The sequence below is a fragment of the Rhipicephalus microplus genome, chromosome 3, assembly GCF_043290135.1.
Source record: "Rhipicephalus microplus isolate Deutch F79 chromosome 3, USDA_Rmic, whole genome shotgun sequence".
NCBI classification, from domain to species: domain Eukaryota; kingdom Metazoa; phylum Arthropoda; class Arachnida; order Ixodida; family Ixodidae; genus Rhipicephalus; species Rhipicephalus microplus.
This window is the reverse complement of record NC_134702.1, coordinates 168,810,175-168,826,505: the sequence shown is the minus strand read 5'-3', so window position 1 is coordinate 168,826,505 and position 16,331 is coordinate 168,810,175. Positions and strand designations below refer to the sequence as shown.

General features: G+C 46.0%; 1 protein-coding gene across 1 annotated transcript in view; it reads right to left on the bottom strand.

Annotated features, from left to right (window-relative positions):
- The window catches only part of LOC119185559 (glucose 1-dehydrogenase-like), a 56,985-nt gene extending 56,799 nt beyond the window's left edge, over positions 1 to 186 (bottom strand). Inside the window, exon 1 of the mRNA XM_075890481.1 lies at positions 4 to 186. Coding sequence (XP_075746596.1) covers positions 4 to 40 — 37 coding nt within the window. The 5' untranslated portion in view covers positions 41 to 186. The remainder of the gene's footprint in view (positions 1 to 3) is intronic.
- Positions 187 to 16,331: the final 16,145 nt, after the last annotated feature.

Sequence of the window (16,331 nt, the reverse complement as noted above, 5' to 3'; positions counted from 1 at the left end):
TACCGGTTATCAGGGCCACTTTTCCACTTAGATCCGGCATCGCGCGGTGACGAACGTACGCTAGATATGGACGACTCGGGATGCCTTGACACTCCGATGCGTACGTGCGGGACTTCTCACGACGAATGAACCACAATCATCGGGTCTACTTTTGTGTATTGTGAACCACCCCCGTGCGTCCGTCTCCTTGTACTGTCACGAAAGAAGAGATAAAATGCTGTCGGCTTGGAGCAAATAATAGAAAGCTAAGATTGCGCATGTTGGTACAACGAGATTACGTGCGTATATCGGTGCCTAGCCTCGAGAGGCGGAAGTAGAGAAAACATATAAATACACTTCATTTCGTCAGAACACATATAGAAGGTGTATCTACTCAGGAGATAAGGCACTAGGAGTACCTAAACCCACCGTACCTTGCTAGGACAGTAGAATCAACAGATTAGAACGATACAAATCAACATTGAATATAACCAATAACACATTAAGAGTACAATCACTAGTTGCAATAAGAACAATTACAGCCATAACACAATCAAAAAGTAGACATAATCACAGTAAAAGGGTAATCAGATGCAGTAGAAGCACCAGATCCCTGATTAGGTAACTATTCATGCTCTTTAACACTAATATTTCGTAGAAAGTCATTGCGATCGCCAGACGTTCTAATGAGTACTGAAGTGAATCTTACATCAATAGTTCTACAACGCATCTGAATCCAAAAGAAAAACACGTTCCGTCATTACTTTTAACGCAAAAGTGTAGTATTCCGGGGTCCACCGCGGCTCCGCGGACGTACTTCCGTCACGGAAGTGTCATTGAAAAATATATTCCAACAGATTTCAAAGAAAAACCCCGAAGGCAAGCATCTGTGGTGTGGAAGCGAACCAGCAACCTCTCAGTTCTCAACAGGCGGGTCTAACCATGTACTTACGTCACAGAGCTGTGCTGTCCGGAATGCTAACGGCAAGCCATTTATATACATTATATAGCGTTTGACCTTCGAAACTTTAGAGCGTCTTTGTTATCAGTAACAAGACCGCGTGACGGGCTCACGTTGGGCGTGCTATAAAGTTCGTCGCCTCCACGAAGCGCCGCCTCCACGGAGCGTGGTCTCTACTGCGCGCTGTTAAGAGTACGAGGTCAATAGCTGGTACGGTGGGTTTCCTTTAGAGTAGCTGGTTGACCACCATCATCCACATAGCCGATGTTCGCCAGTGAGGGGACGCGTTTATAGGAGTCTGAACGAAAGGTTTATTTACATGATAGTTAAAAGATGGAACTGTACAGAGATTCAGCTCATTATTCAGCTATGTACAAAGATTCAGCGATCATCTACAAGATGTCTTCGGCTCTTATAGCCCGCCGTCTCCTTGCACAGTGGTTCCAAATAGGCGGTGACCACTCTTGCCACAAATCACGTGACGAAGACTCAGTGGTCCACCCACCAGAAAGGGTGCAAATATTGCACCACTCGGCTGAGCGAAAATGTTCAATGGTAGCACGTACGCACCACACAATGACGCACCCGGCCCACGCCTTGAAGACGTTGAAGGGCGGGGGGTAGAGTCAGGTGGAGAGGGAAAGTTTAACTCCTCCGGAAAGATGGCCGCAGACACGAACATCAGCAGTGTTTCAAAGCAGCGTTCTGATACAGTGTTGCCAGAAGCTTCCCGAACTCGGCAGGCCAGGTGCCCTGAGAACTGCGACTGCGACGCCTTCACGCGCTTCCGGACTTTCGGTGCTTTTGTGACAATTTCGCGTCCACGATGACAGCCGAGTCGAGATTCTGACTCCATGAGAACTGCCACAGTGGCGCCGTCCCATGCTGTTCGAGCCCGTTCAACAAAATAGTTGTCTCCCGAAGCTTTCGTTGAGACCCGACCACTACCTAGAACCCCTACAGGACAACGTCTAGCTGGCAAAGAGCAGATGGGGTTGAAAGCATCCTAGCAGACCGGCTTACACACAATGGCGTCTGCCCAGACAAATTGCGGGGCCAAACGTTACAGCTCCTCCGCCGCCCGGAAAATCTTGGCTGGCCAGTGCTCCCAACCGCTGGGAATGAAGAGTATGGCTGCTGACGAGGACGACGGCCTGGCTTGGAACTTCCAACTGTGAACTCGTAACCAACTCCCAAACCACCTCACAATGATCGACAACAGCAAGGCGAATCGCACAACACAATACCATGCCGCAGTAAAGCATAATGAACTCGATTAAAACCCACCAGGCTTCTCAAGAAACACAAACAAATTCTACTCAGAAATTTTTACGGAATTTTGTGCAGCCAAAGTTACAACATTCATGGATGTGGAGATGCCTACTGAAGATGGAAATATTTACCTTGCGAGAAAAGCACACAACGACAAATACAATTTGGCCCCCCACAAAAATATACAACCTCTCTCAAAGCCAACTTCCTACCATCCGCACCACTATGTAGCAACTAACATCCGCTAACTCACATAATGAAACACAACTAACTGCAATGGTTTCACAGGAATGCTGCCTGTACCTACACAAAGTATATTCGCATTCTCTATTTTCTGATTACATACTTTCAAGGCGTAGTCGTGAGTATCTACTTGTAGGACACCCTGACGCCAACGATAACTCTCTCACAACAGATCGAACTGCTTTTTTTTATAAATCCGTGTAATGTATTTCTAGCCTCGACGTTCGTTAAAGCTTAGCACTTTCCTCAAGAGATCACTTTAGCTCTGAGCACTCACTAAAATAGCAAAAAGGAACAAATCTTGTGTACTAATACGCTCATTTGCTGAAGGTAGCCTCACGTCAGCCCATGTCTTTTAAAGAACGGACAGTATACTGCTATATGCCGTAGCACGACATAATACTCTCACTCATAGAATGCTTAGTATGCTAACACACACCTAACCATAGGTCATATTCATATAACCTAGGCACCTCTAAACACGCATCTGGCCGTAAATGTTCACAAGGAACAACATATAAAACAGCGCTAGATGCCATACACTTCAGGAGCACCTAACAGAACTTGCCTAAGTTTTGTGTTAGAAACCCTTCATTGAATGATTCTCAAACTGGAGCATTTCGAAAATCGCTTCTGGTTTTCTTCTAAAACATTCTTTAACAATGCTCAATTACTCTCTAAAGATGGTAGAAAACCTCGCACTACACTAAAGAGCACGAAGCATACAAACTTCGGCTCCGCTCGACAACGCTACCATGCCTTCAAAACTAGCGGGGCGTACAAATTTTCTTTCACTACTAACGCGCTCTTAATCAGAGAAAAACTCATTGTACGCAGTCGGCTGACTGATGCGGGTTACTTCTTCCGCATAATGCTTAACCACTTGAATCTAAACTCTGACAAAGCTTACACAATAACAAAATCTAGCAGGAAGAAACTGTAGCTAAACGAACTATCCGTGGAGGTGATATAGAAATACTACATTAGAACCAAAATTGAACAAACATGCTTCCTAAAAAATTCCTTTGTCCGACTCTCCAGTCTACAGCTGTCCCTCACTTCAATCGTACACGTGGCGGTCGTGGTCTTGGCGGATTTGAAAGCGCCCAAGACGACAACGTTCACGTGCTAAAAACCGAACTGCGTATCACGCATCCTTCGTGATTTCGGCCTGGTTTTGTCAGTTTGGCAGAGGGGATCCGAGCAACGCGCGGGAAAGAGTGGCGATGTCCTGTTTCTTGCACCCGCGTGGTGCTTAGTTAGTGTTGCCTTTCTTCTAGGACACCTTCGATGCTCATGTCAGCGCAAAGCTATAAATCCCCGGCGTGCATTCCGTCGCGAGAATGCGCGCCATGGCCTACCGTTGCGCCGCTGGTCGCTTACTGCACGCCACAAAGGCCCTTTCGTTGGACTAGCCAATGATGTAACCCTCTTTCTTTCGTCCGGCTGCTTGCCGCTCTGTCATTCCTTTGCTTTGTCGCGCGCGCACGCTTCACTCTCTTGCGGCGACATTTGCGACCGACCTTTTTCTCACTACTAGAAAGTGAGCCTTGGTTTGCGTCATCGGTGGAATCACAACTCAAGGGCGCATCTGCACCACCTTTTTTAGCACTTCGGCATTTCGATTTTTTGGCATTGTTGCCATGTCGGGCCGACTCAACTGTACTGAAGCTGCCCTCGTGCGCGCCTTGAAACGTGCTGTCGATAGAACTGAAGTATCAGCGCCTTACAAGGGAATGCATTCGCGAAAAACCCGCTTTTCTATTTCTTTTCATCCAACGGCTCCGACGCATGCAGAGCAACTTTGACGCTGATGCGAAACGACTCTTTTTGCCTGCTACGCTCAAATGTTTCGAGCTTTCATCAACACGCGTAGTGCCTTTTGTCTCGCTCGCTGCTCTCCAACGTCTCTTGCGTCTGCGCCACTTCTTGCGGCTCGTTTTGGAGTCTCTCGATCGCGTTTCACACTCGTGAGCCCTCTCACAGCTTTCGTCAGCTGTCTAACCCGCGCAGTCTAAATTATTCTCGTAAAAAATTATGTCTTTCACACTCTTGACTGGTGGACAGCTTAACGCGCTTAGAAACCATGCCGCTATTTTCCTTCGAACAAGTTAGCTCGCCTTGCTGGGAGCTGACTGCAACCACACTGTTTTCCCTACTCTCTGTATTCGCTGCTTCTCCTGAGCTCTCTCCGGTGTTCTCGACTACTTTCACCTCGTTTGCAAGATTAACCGTCGCGACAACCTGAGTTGAGGTCCGTGCCAGCTTGTCGAACACTATCTTAGCTCTTTCACTAGCATTCAACTGGCACAGCCCCTCATCGCACTCACTCTGGCCTTCGGCGGCTTCTCTCACTGGAGCAGAATTTTTCGCAGCTCTCACATTCGGTTCATCTTCGAACCTACTGCTGTCTTGATACGTGCTAGCCCTCTCTACGGCTCTGAACTGCACTTCGCTCACTTGTTCATCGCACTTCTCGTGCGCTACAGTTGCGGATGACTGAGATTTTGGACGCATTGCCTTAACCTTACTTTCCAGCATTTCAATCTCCAGATCGAGTGCGCACTCACGCTTTTCCATTTCTCACTCACGTTTTTCTATTTCTCTTTTTTGCTCGCACTCCTGTCTTTCCCTTTTATCCTCCCTCTCCTGCCTTTCTCTTTTGTTAGCCTTCTCTCTCCTCTCTTTCTTTCTCTTCTCTTTCTTTATCCGCCTGACTTTCGAAAGCATTCAACTCCAATTCAATCTTCTCACTGGCTTTTTGCAAAATCAGCCTCACAATCAGTGTTCTGCCTATACCCTCCTCGACCTTAATACATTAGTTTTTACAAATATACAAGAGTGCACTTTTCAGTAGTGTGTTAACCCCCATAATTGCTGGCTTACTTTGGTCCTGCATCTCAAACAAATGCAGGGGATTCCTATGACTAACTCAGTACTCAGAAATAGGTTATCTCCCTAACTCACACACAATCCGGCTTCTAATAAACTCACACTCACAAAATGAAGCCTGCAAAGTCAAAGCAAAGACCAAGTACTCACCGCAACACAGCATCATGTCGCGAGGCCCATTTCACCGCTGCCATTTAGTTGTTAACGGTACGAGGTCGATGGTAGGTACGGCGGGTTTTCTTTATGGTAGCTGGCTTACCGCCGTCGTCCGCATAGCCGATGTTCCCCAGTGAGGGGACGCGTTTATAGGATACTGAACGAAAGGTTTATTTACATGATAGTTAAAAGATGGAACTCTACAGAGATTCAGCTGATTATTGAGCTAAGTTCAAAGATTCAGCGATCGTTTACAAAATGTCTTCGGCTTTTATAGCCTGCCGTCTCCTTACACGAAGGTCCAAAAAAGGCGCTTACCACTCTTGCCACAAATCACGTGACGAGGTCTCAGTGGTCCACCCACCAGAAAGGGTGCAAATATTGCACCACTTGGCTGAGCGAAAATGTTCAATGGTAGCACGTACGCACCACACAATGACGCACCCGGCCCACGCCTTGAAGACGTTGAAGGGCGAGGGGGTAGAGTCCGGTGGAGAGGGGAAGTTGAACTCCTCCGTGGAGATGGCCGTTGACACGAACGTCAGCAGCGGTCCAAGGCATCGTTCCGCTACAGTGTTGCCAGAAGTTTCCCGAACTCGGCAGGCCAGGTGCTCAATCCCTGAGAACAGCGACTGCGACGCCTTCACACGCTTTTGGACAGTCAAGGCTTTTGTGGCGATTTCGCGTCCGCGATGGCAGCTGAGTCGAGATTCTGACTCCATGGGAACTGCCACAGTGGCGCCTTCCCACGCTGTTTGAACCCGTTCAACAAAAGAGTTGTCTCGCGAAGCTTTATTTGAGACCCGGCCACTACCTAGAATCCCTACAGGACAGTGTCTAGTTGACTGGGTGTCGATGGGGTTGAAAGCATCCTAGCAGACCGGCTTACGCACTATAACGTCTGCCAAGACAAATTGCCGGGCCAAACGTAAAGTACGCGCTTATCAGACTCGTAACTAGGGACACGACGTAGTTCACTTCGCACGCTGCCACGGCCGCGTTTATGAAAAGAGTGTGCTGCTGTCACACGACGCAGGAAGAATGGTGAAAGTTGTTCGCGTTTGTCCTCTTTTGTGCGTCTTTCTGTTGAAAGAGCGCTCTTACAGTGTGATGATGTTACATGTGCTAGTCCGCACTCGTCCTTCGTATGCGAAATTCGTGCGCGCTTTACAGCTTTAACGTATATAACCTGCGTATTGTGCGTGCTTTGAATTCATGGTGTCTGGTTGAACTGGTGAAATGGGCTTTGGTCTCCGAATTTATGAACTGAAAGTACTTAAATCAGTATTTTCTGTTTGCTCAACCTTCCTGTACTCGTAGCTCGCATAATCCTATTCTTTTGCCGCTTAAATCTAGAATTGATTTGTACAAATATAGCTACTTTCCTGCAACTGTTGGACGTTTGATTGCTATGTCTTGGTTTGTTCACACTCTGCCAATGACCGACTTTTTTCTGTGCTTGGCAGGGGACGTTATCACCACTCCTGCAATAACGCATGATGGGCTGCTGTATGTATATATAAAATAAAATGAAATTAAATATGAAGTACAGCTAACAAAAAGAAGCGAGTGTTCAGAAGCCCACGACCTCGTTTGTTATAAACTTAATAACATGCCTTCGCGAACATAAAGAAAAGCGCACTCCTATTAAAAGCTTAACTACTATTCGCCTTATCTCAAGATACACTGACCCCGGCACAGCTCCGTTCAATAATCAAGTGAACGGCAGGCGTATTCAGCTTTTGACGGTGCAACGGAACATAATGGGATACATGCAATCAGCAACACGAATCTCAGCCCATAGTTACCTCTAAAACTGTTGAGGTCTTTGCTGTAGCAGTGCAGCAACGCAACGCAGCTAGCAGCTTTTGTGCAGGTCCACTTCACATGAGCAGTTGCCTTCTTCAACCTCAGGCTCGCTGAACAGGTTCTCCAACTCGATGTAAGTCTGGCGCGGTTCGTGTAAGAGACTCAGTGTTTGTACATACAGCGCAACGTTTTCCGTTGTTTTGCCAGTGAAATGTTTTATGCCGATGCGAGTGAGGTGATCTGCGGCCAACACCTTTTCGCTTTCGACGAAGCAACGCCATTCGATGCTACAACCAAGAAAGTTCATCACAGCGCCAAGCGATAGCGCCAAGTTTACCGTGTTAAGTTTAGCTATCACAAAACGCTCCACGTGGAACGTTTTATGGAGTTGCGAATAACTGTGAGAATATAATGAAGACAAGGTGGCGGCGCAGAGGGCTCGCAAAGCAGCTGCAGCGCGGGCTCGCCGTTAAGCCGATGAAGAGCTTAGGGTTCTAGAAGCCTAAGCGAGAGGCCAGCTTCGTGTCCACCCGAAGTTGAGAGCTCGAGAAACTGTCATAATGAAGCCTTCAAAATGAAGGATCAATAAAAGCAACGTTTCATTGTATATACAGCGACAAATAAAATAGTTGTGTTTGTAAATGCTGTATCACCTCCTATTTGTCACGTCTTCACATGCTTATCGTATGAGCGAAGTGTACACAGGATTTACGATACACCAAATTGATTACCTCCGGAGCTTCGGCCACTCCTCGTCGTACACTTCGTGGATATTCAGAGATTTTTTTTGTTCATTGTGAGGCGTGTCGTGTTTTCTTCTGAACCAACGCCGGAGGCGAGGCGAGGGGGGGGAGGGGGGGTCAGCCCTAAGTTAAAACATTGCCCCTGCCCCCTATATACAACACCACCTCGGAACCAGAAAAAATATCAGGATATCTTGGGATATTGTCAGAGAGGGAGTATCAAAATCAACTCTTTCAGAAAGATATACAGGCACCAGCAGGGTGTGTAAAAGAAGACGATTGTTGGCGTTCATTACGGACGTGCGGATAATTAAGGTAAGAACTACTCAGATACGAATCCTACAGCAATGACATAAAATTAAATACGAATTCAAGACTTTTATAATAGTTTTCGTAGAGCTTCACGAAAACTCATAAGAGCCTTAGAATGTTTCGAAATGCATGCAAGAACTCTTGAACAAAGTAATATTGCGAGTACTTCAAACCGGGGAAAGATGCAACACATAGGTAAAATCAGGTAAGCTCGTATGCAGTGGAAACTAGACTTCAAGATGCCCCATTACGGTAGTTAGCAATATAGCGGCGACTCTAGTTTTCTATGTGGTAAATTGTCACCAGCTTTTGAATGCTATGATACATAAAATAAGCACTGTGGAACCGAACACTACGCACAAAAATAAAATGGTACTGAAGAGATGCATGTAAGCATCGATGCTCCCCCCCCCCCCCTTCTTATGCTGTATCTGCAAGAAAAAATAAAGCAAACACTTCTCTATGACATTGTTCATGATACTGCACATAGAAAGATCTCCTGAGAGAAGGTTCATCTCTAAGCCCGGAAAGACGTCTTTCGCTATTACATTACACACGACTAAATATTTGTTCGCATTCCTTCTGTTTCTTTGTGGTGGCAAAAAACGATGTAAATCAAACATGGCTGATCCCTTTTTTGGGGGATTGATATAACAGGAAAGTGAAACGCGTCTTCACTGAGGTAGCTGAGCATTTATTTTATTGTTTCACCACAATGGCGAATGAATGCTTCAGCCATAAACTGCCATTTTATGTGAAGAATGGCAAGCAGCTCGAAACTTACAATGCGCCCCTCCTGCAGAAAGCACGAAATGAGCATACACAGCAGGATGGCAAAGAAATAACTGTCTAAGCACCACGCCTAAAAAAATACACAGAAATAAATATGCACAAGACGATCGCTAAAGTAATACACATGACGAGTGCGAACAAATAACTGTCACATGCAATTATTTGGTCATAGTATGTGAGCAGCGTGCTCCTTTCGATAACGTGGACGCGACCGCGAGCGAAGTGACGTTCGTGTTTTTCTGAGTCACGATTCTGAGTCACGAGTCTCATCTGACATGCGCACGCGCAGTTCAAGAGGCCATGCCTGTACATATCGCAACCTTTAAAGACACTTACATCCATTCCAAAAATTAGTTTTCACAGGAGCTCTTCGAGGTAGAGCAGCAAAAAAAATGACCCCGTATCTGCATTTTATCTGCAAATGTCGTCGAAAAACGATAGTCTTGTGTGTGAAGAGAGGGAACAAAACATTCATTTTATGTTCTGCTCAAGAAATTTGGTGAATCATATACTGGAGGCGCTGCGTTAGAGTACCTCGAGCATGCAACGGAGGCGAACGAGCGCATCAAGTCTTGTCACACGTGAGACAAGACCGCCATCTAGCAGTTTTTGTTTTCTCAAAAACAAAGCGTGTGGCTCTGAGACGGGTATGCATGCCCGCATGAGAGGTGATAAGCTGTAGAACGCAAGGCAGCGGGTAGGTGCCACCACCATCTCGTTTTAGCAAAGCGTTGGAAACACTCGCCTTTCCTTACAAGCGTTGGATGGTCAGCGCAGCGTGATAAGCACTACGTTCCTTAAAATTATTTATGTATGCCCATTGTAGTAAAATTCGCACATGCAGAATATATACGTGTTGTCATGGTGCCCCAGAGACGCGCAATAATTGCTTTTTAATCGACAATCGCACAAGTATGAACGCTAGTCTTGAGCAACATAGGTGGCCGCTGCGGATGGGGTCGGCCGTTTCAAATACCCGATGCTGTTAAGAGTGGACAAACAGACAAATGTACAGACAGACGGACAGACAGACGGACAGACGGATGGACGGACGGACGGACAGACAGACAGACAGACAGACAGACAGACAGACAGACAGACAGACAGACAGACAGACAGACAGACAGACAGACAGACAGACAGAAATTTTTGCGTCGAAGATCCCCAAGAAAGACTACCGTCTTTAAAAGGCAGCAACTCGAAAAAGGCCGCTCTCGAAAAGGCCGCAACTAGACGCCGAAGACGGACCGTTTATCAAGACCACTTATCTTCTTAGTTCCGGCATTGTACGCTGAAGTGAAGGGCAGATATTGGCGTCTTGAGATGGGTGAATAAGCCGATGCGGATGTGCGGGGCTTGTCGCGATGAATGAACCACTCTGATCGCGTCCGCATTTGCTTACTGTGAACTGCCCTTGTGCATATCGTTGCGCGATTAAGACAAGTAAGATAGAGAATATGTAGTTATCATGGCGGAAAACGCACCACGCCTCAGCACTAGCGCTACAGGTGTGGTAGACTGACCTCGTCTTTACCTTCGTGGAGGAAAGAAATGATTCGTATTTACTAGGTGTCACGCATCTTCTAAGGGCCAGCTTTTGTGAGCCAGCTAACCATTATTTAGCCCGCTGAGTGTAGCCCCTGGCGAAGTCCTCATTATCTAAGGTTTTTTTTCTCGTGGTCTTTGAATAGAAGATTTAGCAACACATAATAACCTTATGCGCCACAACCTCGAAAAACGTAGTTAGTTAGAGTGTTGGTTCTGGCTAAATTCGTTTTTTTTCCTTGTTTTGTTTGTGGAATACATGTTGGCTACTCTTTATTGAGCACTTACGATATTTTTTTCTTAAGTAATGAGGAGAATGCGCAGGCTGTTGCTGCTTAGCCTTCAGGTGTCGTTATGACACTGCACGGGCGTGAAAGAGGTGCTTACCGACATGATTCCGATTCTCGCCACTTTCGCGTTTAAAAGTTGTTACATATTGCTCATTTCTCGCTTTGTCACCTCGTGATGGTCACTGTTTATGTGGCTTGCGCTTCTGCTTATGATATATTGCCACAGCAAATTATCATTGCTCCGCGCAACGCGGAGGTTCGGAACCAGAGAAATGCTAACGGCACGACTACGAGCAACGAAGCCAGCCGCAATGCACGAGCCGGCCCTGCATGTGCCCGGTACTCCGCCGAACAGCCAACGCACGTGAAGAGGAAGAGAACGAGGGTGCTCGAGGCAGAGGCTTACGAGGACTACCGCCCTTGGATCTTGATTGCTGTGCGTCGTTCACTTTGGGCACAAGTTTGGCCTTAATAAACCGTGTAAATAGAACATCGTTACTGTGAGGCCGCTACATTCGTTACAATATGACGTGAAATACTTAGAGGTTAGAAGCGAAGACATGACGACTACATAAAACGTGCGATGCAAAAGCATGGTTTATGCCCTAACAAGTTCTACTGAGAACCATTTTGAAGAATTAGGCGTTAATCATTGCAATCTGCTGCAGTGAAGGCAATGCTGAGCTCAATTGAGACGCTCGGCATTCTTTTTATTGCGGTTACCTTTATTATGTTTGTTCATAAAGCGTTGTCTCCACAAGAGATACATCACTCCATTGTATACGAAGCTTGAAAGATGTTAGACCTACCTAGTGCCTAAACCTGTCGAGAGGAATGGTAGGTTGCGGAGGCTTCGTGCCGGCTTTATGCTTACACGGTTAGTCTTCGTCCACTCTCTGAGCGCAATAGTACCAAGGCCCTCATTGGTGAGTCCTGCCCCTTTTTACCACCTTGCTTTACAATATGACATCGGCGCACTTGCTGCAGACTTTGGCAAGCCATATTAAAGCCATATTTACTACATTCATGCAACAGGCTTCATGATCGCCGCACCACCCGACATCGACCAGTGGATTCAGGAAACCTTCCAGCGCACACTGTCGGACTTCAAAACAAAAAAAACACTGCGTGGACATTTAAGACACGAAGTTGTTGTGCGCCTAAGCGCATGCTTTCAAAGTTAAAACAAAATAGGTTTGGTCTTGCTATAATTGCTTCATATACTGCGACTCAATTAAAACACAGGCACTATAGCCGCAAACGATCGTGGTATGCGTTTCACATGGCTGCTATTCTTCCCATGCTCAAGGTATCCTCTCATGCTAGTGGTACAACTGACGTGACACGCTACAACTACAGCCACATCAGAAGTCGTATACTTACCGAAAAACAATTTCTTTGAACATTATGATCCTGAAGACACAATGATCATTTATTATTGCGGGAGCGTACGTATACCTTTACACATATACGTAGATAAAAACTGATTGTTGGCCTGGTTCATGCATGATTATATACTACATCTATGGCAGAGCGAAATATAGGTGGAGCTAACAAAGCCAGACATACGTTCCAACAATTAAAATTGTGACGAAAAGTTCAGCATATTTACGCGCAAAACACAAAACACATTACCACATGGATCTTCGATTACGTACGTACCTCTTTCAACAATACGTACAGTTCACTTAGGCATGTATTATCTTCATTTTTTATAAAATGGGCTTCACACTTATCAAATGCATTCGTAACAAGACTTAATTCCGACATACATAAATGATACCACATGTTCACTCTTGAACGAATTACAATGATACAAAAGGAAGGAACAGGATGGAAAGAAAAGGCAGCTGGGGATATTAACTAGACTAGAATGACGGGTATGCTACCTACACTGGGGACAGACGTGAGGGAGTTTGAAAGACGAAGAAAAAGAGAGAGAGAGAGAGAGATAGGAGAGCACGCGCACACAAAGTCGCACTTCACAGTCATCATAACAGCGTTAGGCTATATTAGCCGGTGCAAGTGTGTTGCCTTCCAGAATCTGGGACTGCTTTCGTCACTTTACCCGTAATGACCTCTCTGAACGACATACCAGGACGGTTTCCTCCGTCATCTGTCTGCGATGTATACGACCTAGCGCAACCGCAAGTGATTTTTTCGGTGCAGTGTAGCAAGGACAGTCGCTGAAGACGTGTAGTGCGTCTACGCTACCATACTTGTCACAGAATGGGTGGATGGCCAGCCATTTTGATACGAAACTATTATGACTTCGTTAAAGCCACTCTCAGCCACAAACGGCGAAGTAGAACGGCATCATTTTGGCTTAGTCCAGTAGGTGTCTGTACACGTAAAGTGTTCGGGCTGTAGTGTTGATTGCGCGGTCTACGTGTATTTCAAGTGGAGAGAGCAATTTCCCTTGTGGCGACACGAAGTTGGCCAGGAGCGTCAGTCCTCGATAGCGGTATTGCCTCAAGCCTGTTGCATTGAAGCGTTGCAATGAACACGCTGCATTGTTGTCCGCGTGTTCATTGCCTATCACGCCACAGTGATTTCAAGGCCACCTAAATGTGACATGGTGTGCTTCCCCAAACGTACTATGAAATAGATACCGAACCTCAAAGACCTGCTCTTCGCATGGTCCGTGCCACAGGGTAAAGATTACAGAGCTGCCTTTGAATTACTGAAGACTGGACAACGTTGAGGCTGTCCGCGATTGACTAGGTCACGTGCAGCGCGAAGAGCAGCAAGCTTTGCCACCGCCAATGACGTTGGATGGGCTGTCTTGAAACTGGAGGTAATATCTTTCGCTGGGACGACCACTGCTCCAAACGAACACTGCAGAGTGCGTGCACATGTACATAATGGGTGTACTTCTCGTCCAAAAGCATCAGAGATAGCTGTTCCAGCACTAGTGATGCGAGTTCAGTTTTTTTTATTAAGGGTACATTGAGGTGCACTTCAGGATGGTGTAAGCTCCACGGTGGCATTGCTGGCTGAGATGTGGGGCTGAAGCCTGATGAAAGTCGGGGGGAATAGACAAAAATTAATGCACGATACGACACTTGTGGGCTCTTTGAAGGCAGTGTTTCAAGGTGATGACAATGGGCCCAGCAAAAATACCTTCCGTGGGCCACTGCTTTGCCACTACAGAGTACTGTCCAATGGAAATAGTCCCTTCAGTCGGCGCTCATTTCGGCTAGCCAAGGCAGACTCTGAGAGCCTGAGTTTCTACAGCCTGTCTGAGAGTCTTGATAGTCTGATAGTCTTGAGAGTATTAGTCAGTGCGGGCAGATCATATCTAAAAAAGCCAGAAACAGTGATCTGTACAGTTCCAGTTTACAGTCTACCGACATGGCCAAAGTTTTGCCGCACAAAAACTTGGACACCTGGGATATGTCTGTCGAGCGCTGTTTCATGTAAGACAGACATCAGCTGCAACAAAAGTCTCTGTCTATGATTGTTCACGGAAAATTGTGGGCATGGGCACAATAAAAATCCATCTTTCAATAGAAACGGCAAAGTGTCTCCTTGGTTTACATGTAAATGCTACTAACGCAAATTTTCCCGGTGATATTTTGAAGTCCTGCTTGCCGAGATAGCTCGCGGTCAAATTTGCAACTTTTTGAAGCCTCGCTTGTATCTGAGGGTGTGTGACGGTAGATGTCCAGGCATATGTGTCTTTTGCGTATATGTATACCGCGATCGTACTCAGCAGACATTTCATAAGTTTAACAAGGCGAGGTTGAATAAAATGGGGCTTGGCTTTCCCGGGTGGTATAGTTTCGTGCAGTTGTGTCGTCGTCGGTTGACACAAAGAATACCCTTCATGTCAAGTAGCTGATGGTTGGCCTGGGTGGTCGAATTCCATCGGGATATTCGACCACCCAGGCCAACCATCGCAGAGTATCAAAAACTGCCTCGTGTAGCGAGTTACTCGTATGCTATATTTACGTCAAGGAACAGGGCTTCAGACAAACGCTTGAATAATTTCTGCTTTCAGACGTTATGTGTAACCCGATCAATAACAGTAGTGATAGACGAGCGATACTGCTGAAAGCGTGCCCTTCAATTTGGATAAACGTTGTAGTGCTCAAGCTAACACTCAAGGTGGTCTAAGGACTATCCGTTCTATTACAATTGCACGGAAAGTGCGGGCTCGAACCATCTGCTATGCATGAACACGCTGAGTAGACTGTTTTATTTAACTATCTTTTTTGTTACACTGAGAGCTTTGCGTACTTTTTAATCTTGTCTGGACCTTAATTAACGCATACCCGGGTACGTCTGAGGACGTGAAGACCAACGCTAATTTGTCTGTGTCTTTGAAATGACCGTGTCCTTTCTGAAGTTCAGTTTGCTTCAAAAGCTTGAAATGGTAGCAGTGAAGCAGCTTTTTCTTCGTCAATCATGCAGCCGACTGCCTGGCAATCGTCTGCTGAGCAGCCTGTGCTAGTATGCATAAGCTTATTGCACTCCCCTGATATTTGTGGCTCAAATTCATATTGTAGCGCAACAAACTACAAGACGGACACAAAAAACGACACACCATAAGTGCTTTTTTTGTCCATCTTGTCGTTTGTTGCACTACACTACGAATTTCATCCGGAACAAACTAGCCACGGAACAAGTCCTTCTGCAGAACTTTTGTGGCATATCTACACAACTCATAGTTATCCTGTAGTGATCTCTGTACAAGCACAAAAATAGTAAAAATCAACTATAAGGAGAACTTTTGTAGTATGGAAGACCTAGATAATCTCTGTTCATGAACTTTACGTCAGAAGAAGATCTCTCAGTCTCGGAAACTCCTTCAGCCACTTCAAGCAGATTGGCGTAAAATGTGCAGATGCGGTGTCTGTCAAAATATTTCGTTCCTGAAGTGCTGTTGAGGAGATAAACTTGGGGCTTTACTCCACAGAAATTTCTTTTCCGAAGGTGACTAGAAAGGGAAAACGACACTTTCAGGTGAATAAAGGCGGTAATTGTGAGGGCCGTCCCAAAACACACTTTCTGCGTGGACCGATTTTTTTTCCATGACCGCATGACGACGCGTATACATTAGTGCTGAAGAAGCTGTTGCATGCACAAATCCGACTCGAGTATGCTTCTAGACGAACTTTTTCCAGTAATGTATTTCACCAGGAGCAGTACTACGACGAGTACAAAGACGTATAGGTACACATTTCCAATCTAAAGCAACTCTTGTTCATTTTTTGTCAATTTGATGTTTTGAGCCGAAGAGAGGGCATAATGATGCCCTCAATAATGTAAAAATGGCAACTACAGCAGCATTCTCCCTAATTTATTCAATTGCGCGTGAATGTCAACGTTGGC